The 17,389-nt window shown below is 38.3% G+C and overlaps 1 protein-coding gene across 4 annotated transcripts in view; it reads left to right on the forward strand.

Annotated features, from left to right (window-relative positions):
- The first annotated feature begins 2,656 nt into the window (after window positions 1–2,656).
- The window catches only part of kcnh1a (potassium voltage-gated channel, subfamily H (eag-related), member 1a), a 95,734-nt gene continuing 81,001 nt past the window's right edge, over window positions 2,657–17,389 (forward strand). For 2 of the 4 annotated variants that reach the window (XM_088351940.1, XM_088351942.1), the window contains exons 1-3: window positions 2,657–2,998; window positions 7,913–7,939; window positions 11,250–11,373. In XM_088351940.1, the coding sequence (XP_088208066.1) occupies window positions 2,926–2,998; window positions 7,913–7,939; window positions 11,250–11,373 (224 nt within the window). In that variant the 5' untranslated portion in view covers window positions 2,657–2,925. The remainder of the gene's footprint in view (window positions 2,999–7,912; window positions 7,940–11,249; window positions 11,374–17,389) is intronic. The other 2 variants (XM_088351941.1, XM_088351943.1) reach the window with 1 other exon arrangement.

Below are 17,389 nucleotides of genomic sequence, written 5' to 3' on the forward strand. Positions count from 1 at the left end.
GTAAAACATCCTAGCTGAAGAACAGGCAGCTTTCAGGGTGGGAAAGAGCACCACAGAACAGATTTTTAATCCGCGCATTTCAACATCACTGGAAAAACCTACATCACGCCTTTGTGGATTTCAAGAAGGTGTTTAACAGAATATGGCAAGCCACCTTTTGGGCCACCATGTGGGAGTACAACATAGACTAGAAACTAGTTCGGATCATTGAACAGCTGTATGCCAAGGCCAATAGTGCGGTAGAGATCAATGGTAACATTGGAGAGGGGTTTCAAACCACAGTTCTTGTGGGACGAGGCTGCATTCTCACTCTAACTTTATTCAACATCTTCCTGGACAAACATGGAGGTACAGCCATCATCGGGGGACACAACATTACTAACCTCCATTTTGCTGACGATATTGCCGGACTGGCAGAAGAACAACAGGAACTTATCAATAGGAGAGCTCGTCAATCACTGGACAAAGCATTGACCCAGTATGGAATGGAAAATCATCACAGAAAAAACAAAAGTAATGACCGACAATCCCCAAGGTATCACCACAAAACATCAACAACCACCACCAAGAGCTTGATCCTGTTGCCATGTTTAAATATCTTGGACCTGTCATAACAGAATAGGGGTCAGAAACAGAAATCATGGCCATGATAGCTTAAACTATAGCCCCACTTGCCAGACTTGAACCCATGTGGAGGGACAAGAACATTGAAGTGAAATCAAAGATTAAACTCACTTAAGCGCTGGTTACTCCCATTTTCCTCTACGCTTGAGAGACTAGGATTTTCACAGCAAAACTGGAAAGGGAAATTGAGGCCATGAAGATGCAGTGCTACAGGAATCTTCTAGACATCAGCTACAAAGCTCCTGTGATAAATGAAACACACTCAGACGGCACATTGGACCCTACAAAGAACTGTTGCGCAGACTACAGTGTCATCAGGACTGGCACAGTGCAAGGGGCCAGCAGGAGAGGAAGACAGAAAAAGAAATACACACAAAAACATATGTAAACCCACGCACAAAAACGAATGTAAAATCATACAAAAATGTGCGTTGTGCACCGCTTTGACCATCAGTAATAGTATGAAATGAAAATGAAAATTTATATAGCGCTTTTCAAGTCCATGACTTCCCAAAGCGCTTTACATTGTGCTTCACATTTCCCAATAGCGGCCATGATCTGTGCAGCCATGTAAGGCGCTAACCTGCTTATTGGGGGTATTGGGGGTTCAGTGTCTTACCCAAGGACACTTCGGCATGTAACACGGACAAGCCGGGATTCGAACTGGGATCCCTTAATCCTAAAACGATCGCTCTACCTCCTGAGCTACTGCCGTTGTAAAAGTATGTTTACGGTAGAAAAAAATAGTTAGTTAGATTACCCTGTAACTGAAAAAATAATGCTGTTACCTAACAATGTAGTTTATATAGCTATTCCCAACATGTGCCAGAACACAGCTTGTTTCCTAGGAAAAAATAGAGAAAACAACAAAAACACTAACTGCCACCCAATGGAAAACCACTCAAGAGCAGTGTTGGGAATAACCCTGTTATAAGTACCGCTGTTACTCAACGGCGTTATTTTTTCAGTAACGATCCAACCTAAAAAAAAAAGATTCCGCCATTACAACGCCGTTACCATAACTGACGGTCAAAAGTGATGCATTACTTTGAATACATTTTGACCAGGCGTGTTGGCATGGTCATGTGTTTGCTTTCGTGTCACTTCCAAGTAAACCATAAACTACAACTGTAAACAAAAAGGGTACACTGGACATGCTCAATAACAGTGGGGCATTATGTAGTTCCTATGTTATTAGGCACATAACATCACACAGAAAGAGAGATTGGATAGTCACTTTATATTATTTTAATGTTCACTTTTGCTGTGAAGAAAATTTTAGAAATGCATTTCCTATTACGACTTGACCAGTGTTTCAGATTGTGAGAGTCTGATTTCTTTATTTTACACTGCAGTGTTAAACGTACTTTATATTGAGGAACTGTTTACTTTTGTTATGTGAAAGTACTTGAATCACAATAGCATATGTCTACTTGAGCATTTATTGATATTGCAATTCATTCTAAACAGTGAAACCCACTTGGTTTTGTTTTAGTGTTTTCTTGTTGTGAACAAAGTACTTGAAGTACAGTAGAATATGTCTACTTGACCAGTTGTCTCAGGTATTTTATTAAACTCACATTTTATTGTTTACTGATGATTGTGATTCTATTATTCATCCTTTTCTTGTAAATTTTTATGGCACTTTAAGTTTAAGATTGTTGCTGGGGAGGTGCAAGAAATATTACAAGGCTCTATAACACAACTATCTGTCTGTTCTTCTCTATTTAACTTGACTGTTAATAAAATTTCAAATTCTTCGACATACAACTTCTTTTTAACATAACAGATACAGTTATTTCCCTTGTAACTAGTTACTTTGACAATAGAGCAATAGTGTTACTAACGCAGTTACTCTTTGGAAGAGTTAGTGAGTAACTATAACTAAGAGTGTGTGCACACTTTTATCCTGCAGGTGTCACTGTGGCCCCTCTTCCCACTCCACGAGACGTGGGCGGGATGACGAGGGGAGACAGGAGGCGGAGGAAGTCCCCATACAGTCGGGGAAGCCCCTCCCCACATCCAAGTCAGCATCTCCAGCTCTCTTTTTCTCCTCCCTGGCGATGATGCTGATGAAGCACCGCCGTACCAGTGTCCCAAAGAAGAGCCAAAAGGGGACCCGTAAGAGGAGCCTCAAAAAGAGCCACAAAAGGAGCCACAGGAGGAGCCAGAAGGGAAGCCAGTAGGGGAGCCAGAAGGGAAGCGAGCATCTGCCGCACATGCAGCAGCAAACTCAGCTACGTCGCAGCACCATGCATCGCATGGACCTTAGCCCAGAGCAGGACGAGTGAAAGCGGCAGGATGGCAGGGGGCCGCAGGGGACTTGTGGCCCCTCAGAATACTTTTTTGGAGAATATTGTCAGGCGCTCCAACGGTAAGACTAGCTTTCTCGCTCTCCCCTGTTTGTGTGCGTTGTCTGAATGCCCGTGCGCATGTGTGCTGAGTGTATTGATCCATTGAGTCCCAACATATCCACTGCCACAGAGTAATTAGCGACTCGTTTATGATGGGTTTAAAGAGTAAATACACAGTTTTAATAATGCTGCAAATTAAGATCAAAACCCTTGCAGCCACCATTCCCCTCAAAACGGGTCACCACACCCTATCAGTACATCTCAAAAATATTTTCTTGTCAATACCTATAGATAAAAATATTTATTTGAGTTTTGTTAAATGGACAGGGTGTAATATTTGACCACTACATGCATAACTGTTAAACTCAGGCAATTGTTCTCCTTACTAACTCATTCAGTGCCATATATCAAGTCAAGTCAAGTCACATTTATTTATACAGCCCTTAATCACAAAAATGTCTCAAAGGACTGGACAGGATTACAATTACACAATTACCTGATCTTAAAACAACATGCGGGCAAAGAACAACTCAAAAACCTCAGCGTGAGGGAAAAGAGAAACCCTGAGAAGGGGCGTCACAAATGGTATAGATGAATTTTCACGTGATTTACTTTTTTTAAATTTTCATTTATATTTTCTCTTTACTAGTGGCACAGATGATTAAAGGAGGCAGTAAACATAAGGGGTTGCCATTAAAAACATTTGTAAGTATGACATTTCCCACTTATAAAACACACATTCAAACCTACTCAAAACCCCCCGACTGAATATGTAGTTAAATAAAATAAGAAAAGGGATAGAAATATAGTAAGAACATATACAATCAATAAGTAATAACAGTAATAATCAATTTCATAATGAAAATAGAAATAAGAGAAGAAAAAAAACCTAAAACAATATATATATATACATTGAAGTAAAAATATTTGAAAAAAAAAATCAAATCTAGAGTTCTAAATATAAAAATAGCGTAAAATTGATTGATTTATTTTTTAAAGTGCCGTTTTTGGACAATGGAGTAATCACAGAAAAAAACAGAATATAAACTTCTTATAAATTTAAGAAAAATCTCACAATACTAGTGGGAACATTTTTTAAATAAGAAATATTTTGTGACAATAGGGTACGATTATTTTTTACAATGTTAGTGTATTTTTGCTATAAACTGAAGTAAAAGTATCATTAAAATTGCAATTCCCCTTGAAAAATGGTTCAGTCCATTCCATTTCTAGTACCTTATCATAGTATTTCTGCAGTCAAATTTTTGCAGAATTTTCCATTGTAGAATTTTTGTAGTATTTCTTTAATCGTAATGTTCTTGTATTGCTGTAGTAAAACTGTAGCTTTATTTTTATTATTATTTTTCGTAGTAGTTCTGCAATTGTATTTTTGTCGTATTAGCATAGTCGAACTTTTGTAGCCTGAAAAAAATATACGGCTTCTGTAGGAAGATAACATGACACAAATATTCTTATTGTTTTCCAATAAATATATATAACATTTGAAGTGCAGTTTGCTTAGTACATGACAAGTTGTATATATATATCTCTATCTATCTATCTATCTATCTATATCTATCTATCTATCTATCTATCTATCTATCTATCTATCTATCTATCTATCTATCTATCTATCTATCTATCTATCTATCTATCTATCTATCTATCTATCTATCTATCTATCTATCTATCTATCTATCTATCTATCTATCTATCTATCTATCTATCTATCTATCTATCTATCTATCTATCTATATATAAAGAGGGAGAGAGAGAGAGGGAGAGAGATAGGGGAGATAGGTTCGTGGATATATATACTGTATGTACATATATATATATATATATATATATATATATATATATATATATATATATATATATATATATATATATATATATATATATATATATATATATATATATATATATATATATATATATATATCATATCATCATCATCACATGCAAAATGTAAAAAGAGCAACTTTATATGAGAACTCTTTGAATCATCAACGGATGAAAGACTGTTCACTCACTTGCATTAATGCATTTTTAATTTCTTGCATAATTACACAAGAGCAAAACAGGTCTCTGGTGTATCTTATACAGACAGTAATGAATATGTACAGGCTGCTCTCAATTTTACCATATACACATGACATACAGAAATAAGTTAATCATTGGACTATGAGGTCGTTTGTGGTAAGTGTTAAAACTTTAGCCAGGCCAAGGACGGCCTTTGTATACCACATAGTTAAAGAGCAAAACTTACTAAATAATTTTTTTTTCTCGACTTCACACATTCGTGTCTGCCTGCATTCAACTCCCTGGACCAGACAGTGTAATTTGATAAAGAAAAAAAGCTGAAATGAAGCAGTTCAGCTGAGGACTTTTATTACAAAGTTACAAAATAAAATATAACAGAGTATCCTCAGGGGCCAGTGATCAGGATACAGTCATCCTGTCTCGCCCCTCCCCTATAGGAAAAAGACATGGATTTGACAAAATAGAGAATGAAACTTACATTGGCTGTATTTTTTCGGGAACAGAAACTTTCACAAGAAACCTTTGTTCAAACAGTATCTGACTGGCTTTTCTAACTGGCACTTGGAAACATTACTGGGAAAGTACAGAGTTAGAAAGTACACTTCATTGAAATATGTGTATAAGCATAGGATACTTTTTCAACAACTAAAAGAGTAATGTGTATATCAAAGTAATCATGTTATGATTAAATGATTAAACTAATGAAATTGGAAAACTCATGCGATCGTGACTACATACTTAGTGACGCATTTTAATATTGTAATTAGCTACGTTGGTTTGTACAACTTTTGTTCCTTTGATCGGAACGCTGGGAAAATGCTCACATTCATCCTGATCTCTACAGTATGTGTGGATCTGTGAGATCTGGAATTGGCAAAATCTACAAAAGAGGATGAAAATCCATCTTTTCAAAACAAAAGACAATGGGACATTGGGTGGTCAGCGGATTAGTGGCACTAAATCTGGATTTCATGGGAGCCAAGAGTGCTAATCTTAAAGAGCGCTAGCTGCTTAGGTGGATGGATGAAACAAAGTCCCACACTCGTTTGAGTTTTTCTTGTTGTCTTTTGTGGCATTTTATCTTCATGATTCTTTTTTGTTTGTTTGTTCTACCTACATGCATTACGAGTGAACCTGACTTCCCTTGTTCTGTTATAAGGGCCTATATCATGGGTCGGAAACCTATGGCTCGCAAGCCAGATATGGCTGTTTTCATGAGTACATCTGGCTCACAGATAAAATAATACTCATGAAAATTTCCTCTGTAATTTTCCAGTTCTGATATCAGAGTTCGTACAATCCTTGAATATGCTTAAACTTTAATGTTGTGTTTTCAAGGTCAGAAAAATGCTTAAATTTCCTGTGAGGTGCTTAAAAATGCTTGAAATTGTTGCCATTGCCATGTTTCTTGGCAGTCCGACTAAATGAAAAAGGTGCTTGAAAATGACGCGACAAGTCTGCTCTGGTAGGTTTTCATTATGGCGTTGTGATACGAAGCAGCACCGTCCCCTACTGGTCGCACCCAAGATGAAAACTCTCTTTTTACACACTGAACAGTTATAAAGTTGAACAACAACACAAAGTCCCATAAAGTGTAAAAATTCTCGAGAGGGGTGACCGACATAAAGACAAACACATACACAAAAACAAAGAAAAGAAAAAAGGAAAAAAGTAGCAAAAAACACAAAAAATTGACCATGGCAAACCCAAATGCCCAAACACCCATACAAGTTAAGCACCTCGGCACCAAAGTTGGTCCTGCTTTTGTTCCTCCAGATGAAAATGCAAAACAATCAAATATAAATTATATATATTAAGTCTTTGTGCTAACCAGTTCAGGGTGTCCCCTGCCCACAGGGCGATGATGGCTGGAATGGGCTCCAGCACCCCCGCTACCCTAGTGAGGATAAGTAGAGCAGAAAATGGATGGATGAATGGATGTGCTGTAAATAAATGATTGAATGCAAAAAAAAGAAAAACCTAACTACTCGACCCCCCCGCACCCTCCCCCCGCCCCAAAAATAAATACAATATGAGGAAAAAAAAGCAAAAGATCAACAGTCTCTAAGATTAAAAGATTGAATGCACTCTGCTTCAGAGCAATCAATATCATCAAAATTAGTCCAAATTTGAAAGATGTTTCTGTTTTTATACATACAGTACTGTCTTTCTGATTTTGTCTTCCATATCTAATGCGATTATTATCCAACACTTATAGAGCCCTTTCCGTGTTTGTAAACAAGTATGGCGTAGCTAGGCTGTGCGTGTATTGTTGAAGCAGAATAGCTGAAATCATGTCAGTTTATAGCAGCCCATTGACACAAAAAGATCATAGATCATCTATAGGAACAATGTAAACAAGCACAAAGTATCTGCTAGCAGCTAAGATATTGACTTTATTTTAGTCATCAAAGTCAAAAGAATAAAAAACAACCTTTTGGCGCTGGATTTCTTCCTCTGAAAACAATATGATAAGGTATTATTTATTCTTTGAATGGTACTGGAAAGATTGAAAAATTGTCCTTGAGAAGCTTTTTAAAAGTGCTTAAACTTGGTCATAAAAAAGATGTACTTGAATGTGCAACATGAACGTGCATCATGAACGTGCTTGACAGAGGCTGCAAAGATGACACAAGCCAGAAGTGGCAGACGCGAGAAAAAAAGTTAAAAAATCCGTACAGCTCCTTTGAGTTTCACCTTCTTCAAGTTGTAGTTAGGCAAATAGTATTTTGTCTGTCACAATTTAAGAACCATATTTACTTCCCAGTTTTCTCATTGTTTTGTATGTTGGCACGTTTCACCTTTTCCTTTTTGTTTTGGTCACACATTCAACCCGATGTTTGTCATATGAATCTGTTAACTCTTGTTTTTCTTTTCACAAATTTCAGTATGGACACTGTCACATAGACAGACAGGTAGTACGCTCTAAACTAGCTTCCAATGTTTCCCTGACACTATTTATTTACCGTACGTTACCGCTTTCTTTTCATTGCAGTGTCTCATTGAAATGTTCTATACCAATATAAATGTTGATCTACAAAAAGCTCACCAATTCCTGAGCTCTAGTCATAAAAAAACAAGTTTGCCTCAACATTAAAAAAATTGGTTTCGCAAGAGTAACATCCATCTAATCGTTGTAAAATAACATGTTGGCATGGAACATTTTGTGCATTTTATTGTGTTTTCATGACTTAAGTTAACATGATAAAAGAAATGTGAGTTTTTGTAAGTGTGAGTGTTAGTATCTATGTTCATGTGTGCTATGAATTTCAAAATGTGCTCCTCTTGTCCTTTCCCTTTATGTAATTTGTGTTCATCCAAAGATGCCTCTTTTTGATTTCACACCAAACCTTTTTATTTTTAGTAACGTTATTTTCTTTTTGGAATGGATTCGCAAAATAAAAGTTTTCAGCAAATTTTAACAATCAATAAATGACAGTTCAAAGGAACTTCCTTGATGATAAGTTTGTAGTTTAGTACACGCTCAAAATATCAATACCGCAGATAAGATAACAATTATGGCAAAACATGTATTTTTTTCATACCTCCCTCTTAAGTTTGTATAACGTGGTGAGTTGATTCAGGTGTAAAACTGCCTTAACTCAACTAGTAAAATAAACCACTTAAAGCATTCAGTTTCAAGCCCAGTTTGTGAATACGATATGTTATGTATAAAAAAGATCCCTTGTCATACGTGATTACAATATGTAGGGTAGGCCTCTAAAGTAGCCTAAATGATAAAGCAGAAGACTAAAAACAAAAGTAAAAATTTATAAAAAAGTTGAAATCATTTTACTGTACTGAACTCATACCTGTCAACCTGTACGTTTTTGCCGTACAAAGTACGTTTATTATGCATTTTAGGACGTGTACCACGTACAAGAAAATCTGTACGGAAAAACGCTAATTTGTCAATTATGGGTACCATCCGGTATACACCGACTATCACGAAACGGCAAACGAGTTCGCCGCGGTAGCCTATATCTCGGTATCGTTTTTTTCGTTGCAAACGAAGCGAGCGTATTGATGCTACTGTGCGCATGCGTCTGCCGCCTGGGGATTTCCAATCATGCACCATTCCGTGGTAGTTGTGTAGTGAAAGGAAGTCCGTCTCTTTTTAGAGAACCGGCTTTTTCGGCTCAACTCATTAAAGAGAGCTGGCTCTCAAACGGCTGACCTGCTTTGATGCATTATATTACGAATTATTATGTTGTATAAAGAAGTTAAGAAAAAAGGAAGTACAAAAGGAGAAAATGAAAAAAGACAGGTTTGTGGTTATCCCTTTAATCATTATATTACCAACAATAATTTAATGCAGAAAATGAATTAATAATTTGAATAGGAAAATGTATTATTCCACTTAATTATATCTGCATGTATTTTTTCCTTCTACAGTGAACGTTCAAGCTACTTAATTTTTGAACTTTTTTATAATAAACCTTATTCGTGTCGAGCAACTCAGTATCTCACAACAAAATGTTACTTAACAATATGTATGATATAATGAAACACATGTACAATATAACATGTTGAACTACATAAATAGACAAGTTTGAAAAAAATATGGTGTAAGATTATTTTGTATTTTGTAAGGGAAAATACGACAGTTTGTAAGGGTATGGACCTCTGGAGGTTGACAGGTATGTGAACTGGCTGACAAGAGAAAGTCTGGACCCTGCCCTAGAGCCAAACTGAGTTTTACTTACCGTATCTGGTTTAGTGAGAATACAATTCGGCAAATACGGCATGGTAAAGTTCGATTTGTGACCGTATGACACAGACATCTTTATGTTTTTATTTCACATTTCTGAATTATCTTGTCATTACTGTAAATGTGCCATTACGATTATAAATATCTCTAATAAAATATGCTTCAATGCATTTCCCAATGTATGGCAAAGTGAAATGATTTGATTCAGTCCAGAAAAATGCACCAACATCTGTTGAATTAACCTTTTTAGACTGAAGAAAAAGAAAAATACCTTCCCTAGTGAAAAGAAATGTCCATACTAGGGGTGGGCAAACTTTTTAAGTTGCGGGCCATATTGGGTTAAAAAAAATATTGCTTTTTTTATATACAGTATACCTTGACAATACTAGTGGGAAAAATACATTTAATAAATACTTATCTTTATTTCTTGTGTTTTAAAAAAAAATTGCAATTTTTTGCACATTTAAAAGGCAAATAAAAAATGACCCCAAAAAATTTTTTTTTTGAGAATTGCAGCAATTTATGTTTATGAATTCAAAACAATGTTGATATTTACAAATCCATAATAAAAATGTAATCTTTTACTGGATTATACTTTAATTTTACTTCACATTTTTTATGTTATGTTCTGCAGTTGTGTTTATTTTTATTTATAAATTTTAGTGTTTCCTCATTTGGGGTGCCCACACTGGTAGGGGGTGGTTCAATGGCTGAAATCCTGAGGCCATCTGCTGTCATCCCTATCAGTGTGGATAAGCCTCCCTCAGGTCCCTTTCCTCACATGGTTAGTCTGTGCCTTATCATTATTCACATTTTATTTCTATTACTCTTTATTTTGTTTGGATTGTATTTTCACTCTTATGTGTGTCGTGTATTAAGTGTTTTGGGTTGTTGAATAAAGGAGATGATTTTATTGTCTTTTTGTACACGGACTGTTTATACAAAGCTCTTTGAATGGCAATTCATTGCCTGAAAAATGCTTCAAAATAAATGTACGTAATTTGATTTGTTTGGTTTAAAATAATAAGAATTACAACAAGGTGGTAGACGATGTCCCCTTTTAAATCACTAAGTTTGATAATGTGCATTGAAAAACTCAAAATGAATTCAGGTAGCTCAGAATTTGTATTTTCATAAAATTGAATCAATACCTTGATACATAAAATACATGAGAAAAATAGCAAATAAAGAGAAATTTAGTCATTTTTTAAAAACCAATTTATACATATTTGGAACATTTTTGTTTGTTGGGCTGCATGTACTATGGCAAATAGCGAACTTCAAATGAAATATGGCCGATGTAGATATAAGATCCTTTTCAGATTTTTACTTTACAGATGCTTGAAATCATTTTGAGTTGTGTCCTTTCCTCTCCTATAGTACACCCCAAGTATTTGCTTTTGATCCCGGTCAATGCCAAATATTTCCGACCAACTTGAGTTTTTTAAAATGCTAACGACATTAACTTGGCAAGTGTTTGCCTCCTCTGCTTTTTGTCCCCTCGGGCCGAGCAGACACCAACTTTGTGCTGGGAAACGCTCAAATTGTGGACTGGCCCATTGTCTACAGCAACGACGGCTTCTGCAAACTGTCGGGATACCACAGGGCCGAAGTAATGCAGAAGAGCAGCACCTGCAGGTAGGCTTTCCTTTTAATAATAATAATAATACTAATAATAATAATAATTCACTTCATTTGGTACCCTCATTAGTGTCTTCCCAATTGCCTAATTGTCGATTATTTTATATCATTATTATCTTTTCAGTCTTTATCATGTGATTATTTTGTTTGTCCTGGCGTGTCATGTCTATTCTTGTTCAGAGTTCAAATGGGTGCTTGAAATCCTTGAAAATGCTTGAATTTAAATGTTGTGTTTTCAAGGTCATAAAAATGCTTGAAGTGCAAAAAAAAACCATACAAAACAATATGATTAAATAACACTCAACAGTTAACAATATAAAGTGAGTTGTAGAAATTAAATCGAACTCCAATAGTCTGTTGTAGAGTTGTGAATTCCGACTCTTTTTAGAGAACCGTCTTTTTCGGCTTGGCTCACTACAAAAATTGGGCTCTTTCAGCTCCCAAGGGCCTCTTTTAGGTGTTTTTTGTTGTTTAATGAACATATTACTATTTATTATGTACTATTATGAATGACTTAAAAAGGGAAACATTAAAATAGAATTAACACTTACACGTTAACAATGAAAAACACCATGAACATAGAATTAAGATACAGATGCTGCCCTACTTACGAATGAGATACGTTCCGGACAATTTTTCGTAAGTTGAATGTGTTCGTAAGTTGCTTCAGTACTATATTTTGTATGGAATGTATGTTTAAGGTTGATAGAAGGCTTGTAGAAGTAACCTGTATTGTTTGTACTAGAAAATAAACATTTAATAAGATAATATGCTCTATAAAGATGAATAAAGTTAAGTTTAACTTACTTTTGGAAGATGAGCTTCAAGAGTTAGGCGACTTCCTCCTCCGTGGTAGAAAGAGGCGAAAAAAAGAGGTCCAACCATTTTCTCAGCCGCATCAAACTTTATTGTTCCACTTTCATTTCAAAAGAAACGGCTCGCCTCTTCTTTACACTTTAGAGCAGGGGTGTCAAACTCATTTTAACTCTGGGGCCACACGATAGAACAAACATTCTGTCGGGGGCCGGACTAGTAGATTAAAGAGAATGAAAAAGAGATACAGAAATAAGAGAAAGAGGGTGGGAAAAGGAGGGAGGGTGGGACAAAGAGAGACAAAAGAGATACAAAAGAGAAGTCATGAGAGGGGGAAAGAAAGCGAGCGGAAGAAAGAAATCCAAACAGAAATAGAAAGACAGAAGAAGAGAAAAGAAAGCGCGAAGGGTAGGAAGAGAGAAAGATAAAAGAGAGAAAAGGAAAAAAGGAAGTTAGAGCAAAATATGTTAAAAAGATACAGAGAGAGAAAGAGACAGAGCAACAAAGGAAGAGAAAAAGAGAGACACAGAAAGTTAAAGAGACAGAAAGTGGGAGAAAAGAGGTGAGAGAGAGAGAGAGAGAGAGAGAGAGAGAGAGAGAGAGAGAGAGAGAGAGAGAGAGAGAGAGAGAGAAGAAATACAAGTACAGTGTCTTTGTCCGAGGCACCTGGCTTTGGCAACATGTAGTTTACATATTTCAACCTGCAACTCATTTTTCTCTTTTGCTTCTTTGAGTGCTGTCTTGCGGGCCGGATTCAATCCCTTAGCGGGCCTGATCTGGCCCGCGGGCCGCCTGTTTGACACCTGTGCTTTAGAGCAACCATATTGAATACATGCACGAGATATTAAACAATAAGTTCTTAGTGCGCTGCAGATACAGTACTGTATGTTTACACATGTCCTGTCTCTGTGACAAGAAGAGGAAGCCGGTGGATGCTGGGTGAGTTCTCACAGCGCCACACGCCGTTAGCGGCGGAAATAAGCGCTACAGTACTGTTCTGTACTCAGAAAAAGGTGGAAAATATTTTTCGACATCCTAACAAAAATGTTTGTATCCAACGTTTTTCGTAACTCGAATGGTCGTAAGTAGGGGAGCGTCTGTATGTATAAATCTACAGAGAAAATTTTAAAATACAAAACAATTTAAAGTCTTTAATACTCAAGAAATTCAAATTCAACAGCACATATTTGCTAGAGAAAATGCATTTTGACCAATCACATGAGAAAAAAATGTGTCTCGAAGAGAATCAGCTCCTGATTGATGGAGAGCCAACTTTCAAGACAGGGCTCATAGAGCCGTTTTGTTCGCGAACAGAATTAGTCGGTTTCCTCATTCACCAATTATCCTATTATTTAGACATTTAAGTTATGGTTAGCGTTTGGGTAGCGTTAGGGTTAGGGTTAGTGGTAGGGTTTAGGTTAGGGTAAAAGTATACGTTATAAGTGCTTGAAAAGTTCCTGAATTCGGCCATTAAAAAGGTGTACGAACCCTGTATCAATGAAGATAAAGACTATTCAATTCCAGTCAGTTTGGACAATTCAAATTTTAACACCAACTTTGAGTAATTCAAAGTAAATTCTCCCTCTCAAATACACGACTTGGCAAATTGTCCATTTACATAATAATCAAAATTTGAAGGGACAGTGTTCAATATTTTCTCTTGTGGTTAAAACAAAAACAATATGGATTTAAAAAATAAGCAAAAATACATGAACTTTGGTACGAACAAGTATTTTTTAAAACAGCGGTTGGCAACCACCGGTCTGTGGACCGGTACCGGTCTGTTGGTCGTTTGGTACCAGACTTATACTGTGTTGTGTATACAAGGGGTCTCCAATGCTTTTCAAGCTGAGAGCAACTTTTCGTTACTGATTAGCGCAAACGGCACATAGTTGGAAATGCGTTTCTAAAATAATATTGTTATCACTATGTTGTTACTATGTTATTATGTCAATTGTTGTAAGTTGGGTTCTGCATGGACAATGTTGTTCCTATAAAGACTGTACACTGCTATGCCAACAACAAGCCCTGGATCACGAGCGACATCAAGTGCCTTTTGAACCAAAAAAAGAGGGCCTTTAAAGATGGTGATCAGCAGGAGCTAAAACGAGTACAGAGGGAGCTCAGAGTCCAGCTCCGGAAAGGGAAGGAGCAGTACAGGAGGAAGTTGGAGAAAAAGCTGCAGAACAACAACATGAAGGAGGTGTGGGAAGGGATGAAAACAATTACTGGCTGCAGCACCAAGCAGGGTGTGGCTGTGGATGTAGGTGTGGGGCGAGTCAACCACTTTTTCAACAGGTTTGACCACTCCGCCTCATCCCCACCCCTGAGTACTGCAGCTGTCCCTCCCCCTCCCCCTCTGGACACTAGCATGGAAGACATTGTCCCTTCCCCTCCCCCTCTGGACACTAGCATGGAAGACATCCCCCCACTCAAAATAACTGCAGCCCAGGTGTGTGGGAGCTGAGGAGGGTGCGAACCAGCAAGGCAGCTGGTCCAGATGGAGTACCCCCCCGACTGCTGAAAGCCTGTGCGTCTGAGCTGGGTGACCCTCTACAGCGCATCTTCAACCTGAGCCTTGAAGAAGTGAGGGTCCCTCAGCTGTGGAAAACATCCTGCATCATCCCAGTCCCAAAGAAATCAAGACCTGAGGAACTCAACGACTTCAGGCGGGTCGCCCTGACATCACATGTCAAATCAAGTCAAGTCAAATTTATTTTTATAGCCCTTAATCACAAAAATGTCTCAAAGGACTGCACAGGATTACAGTTACAAAATTACACAATTACCTGATCTTAAACCAGCATGCATGTGATGAAAACCATGAAGCGGTTGCTGCTTCACCACCTGAGGCTACAGGTCCGTCACGCCATCGACCCTCTGCAATTTGCTTACCAGGAGAAGGTGGGAGTGGAGGATGCTATAGTATACATGTTACACTGATCCCTCTCTCACCTGGATAGGGCTAAGGGGGCTGTGAGGATTACATTTTTGGACTTCTCCAGTGCCTTCAATACCATACAGCCTCTGCTACTGAGTAGGAAACTGACAGAGATGGGAGTTAGCTCACACCTTGTAGAATGGATTACGGACTACCTGACAGGCAATACTGTACATCGGACACTGTGGTTAGCAGCACAGGATCTCCGCAGGGGGCCGTGCTCTCTCCGTTCCTATTCACTCTGTATACATCGGACTTTAAGTACAACTGTGAGTCCTGCCATGTGCAAAAGTTTGCCGATGACACTGCGATCGTGGCATGTATCAGAAATGGGCAGGAGGAGGAGTACAGGAAATTGATTCAGGACTTTGTCCGATGGAGCGACGCAAACCACCTGCACCTGAACACCACCAAGACCAGGGAGATGGTGGTGGACTTCAGGAGAACTAGAACTCACCCGGTTCCTGTAACCATCAAAGGAGAATGTGTAGAATTTGTCCAGACCTACAAATACCTGGGTGTGCAGCTGGACAACAAAGTGGACTGGACTGCCAACACAGAAGCTCTATGTAGGAAAGGCCAAAGCCGACTTTACTTCCTCAGAAGGCTGGCCTCCTTCAAGAGCAGTTTCAGCGACAGACTGCTGTCACTGTCTTGTACCACGGACAGACTGAAGAGATCTTTTCTTCCTCATGCCATGAGGCTCTTTAACTCTACCCGGCAGAGCAAAAGCCCACAAAAACCACACCCCCTACATTGCATATTACCGAATTTTATTGCAATATGTATTCTGTGTAGCACTATTTAGATATTCTATACAAGACGCCACAGTGGGCATTTGCACGTCACATTGGGTATTCGTATATTGTGTTCTTTTTGCTCTATTATTGTATTGTTCTCAGCTCAGGGATGCTGCTGGAAATGTGAATTTCCCTGCGGGGATGAATAAAGTATCCATATATCTATCTATCTAGACTAAAAGAAACCACCCAAAAAAAAATTCACTTTACTAGAAAATCACAATGACCCAGCACTGGTAAGCTATTCTCAGAGCAGGCTCGTGGGCACCTCAGCTTTCCTTGGGGGCACCCTGGTGCCTGCAGGCACCATGTTACAGACCCTTGGTGTTTAGAAACCCTAATGTAACCTTAATGTAATTAATTGATGATTTGAAAAATATCGTTGACCAGATTTCCTTAGCACGGAATGCAACAGGAATCAAACCCAGATCTGTCATGGTTGCCATGGCGCCCAATTTGTCCTCGCCGTGTGGCGCTAGGTTCTGTAACAGTTGCCACGGCGCCCAATTAGCCCCGCCCATTGACACCAGCTGAAACGCGTTGACAGATTGCTGCCGGACTATTTAAACGCGGTCTTGTGAGTCGCCTGGTGTCAGAGCGTCTGCGAAACTCCTGCTAGACTCTGTGTGATATGCTAAGCCCAGTGATTCCCTGTTTTTGCCTGTGTTTTGATCCTGTTTTATTTTCAGCCCGATTTGTTTGATTTTGACCATTCCGTCGTTCTGATTTCAATCTACTTCCACCACCATCGATCTCTGGATCGAGTGTGCGCGCATTCCTCCTCTCCCAATAAACTGTGAGCAAACGTTACGCGATTGGGATGTAATTTCAGTTTCCTGTCCTGGTCTGTGACAAGATCGCATATCCCATCTACTAGATCTCTAGAAATGTATCCAACATACGAATAGGCATTAGGTTTAATCTCATCATTACACTATTTCTACTCACGGTGCCACATTGTACAAAATTGTAATGGAGCATTATGGGAAAGGCTTTAGCCAAAAACTCATTGTACAATGCTTAATAGCAATGGCGGTCTCAGGCACGGGCGAGGCGGGCAGCTGCCCGGGGAGGCATTCTTTCTGTGTCACATGAGGGGAGGCACGAGAACTTAAATAAAATAAAAATAATAATTATAAATGTGCGCCACAAAGTGGTTTTGGTTTATCTAACAGCACATGACTTTGCCTCAAATGGGTGCCCCTTCGCTCCAGCTTTGACGTTTCTTTTTGCAGTGATGGTTTGCAGACAGACTGACACTCAAGCTGTGCGAGCAAGGAAATGCAAAGGGTAGGGGCTGCACCTGGGGGGCTGTTATGCATAGGGAGGATTTACTGAATTACTATACATAAAATAATTAGCAGTCAGATTCTGTCTTCCAAATAATGCACATTATTCATAACTTCCAAAATACAGGCTGTGCATTTTTCAGAACTGAGTGAAATGGAGGTGACTGGCC

This window comes from Urocampus carinirostris, chromosome 13 (genome assembly GCF_059441175.1).
Source record: "Urocampus carinirostris isolate Australia breed hairy pipefish chromosome 13, RoL_Ucar_1.0, whole genome shotgun sequence".
Lineage (NCBI taxonomy): Eukaryota > Metazoa > Chordata > Actinopteri > Syngnathiformes > Syngnathidae > Urocampus > Urocampus carinirostris.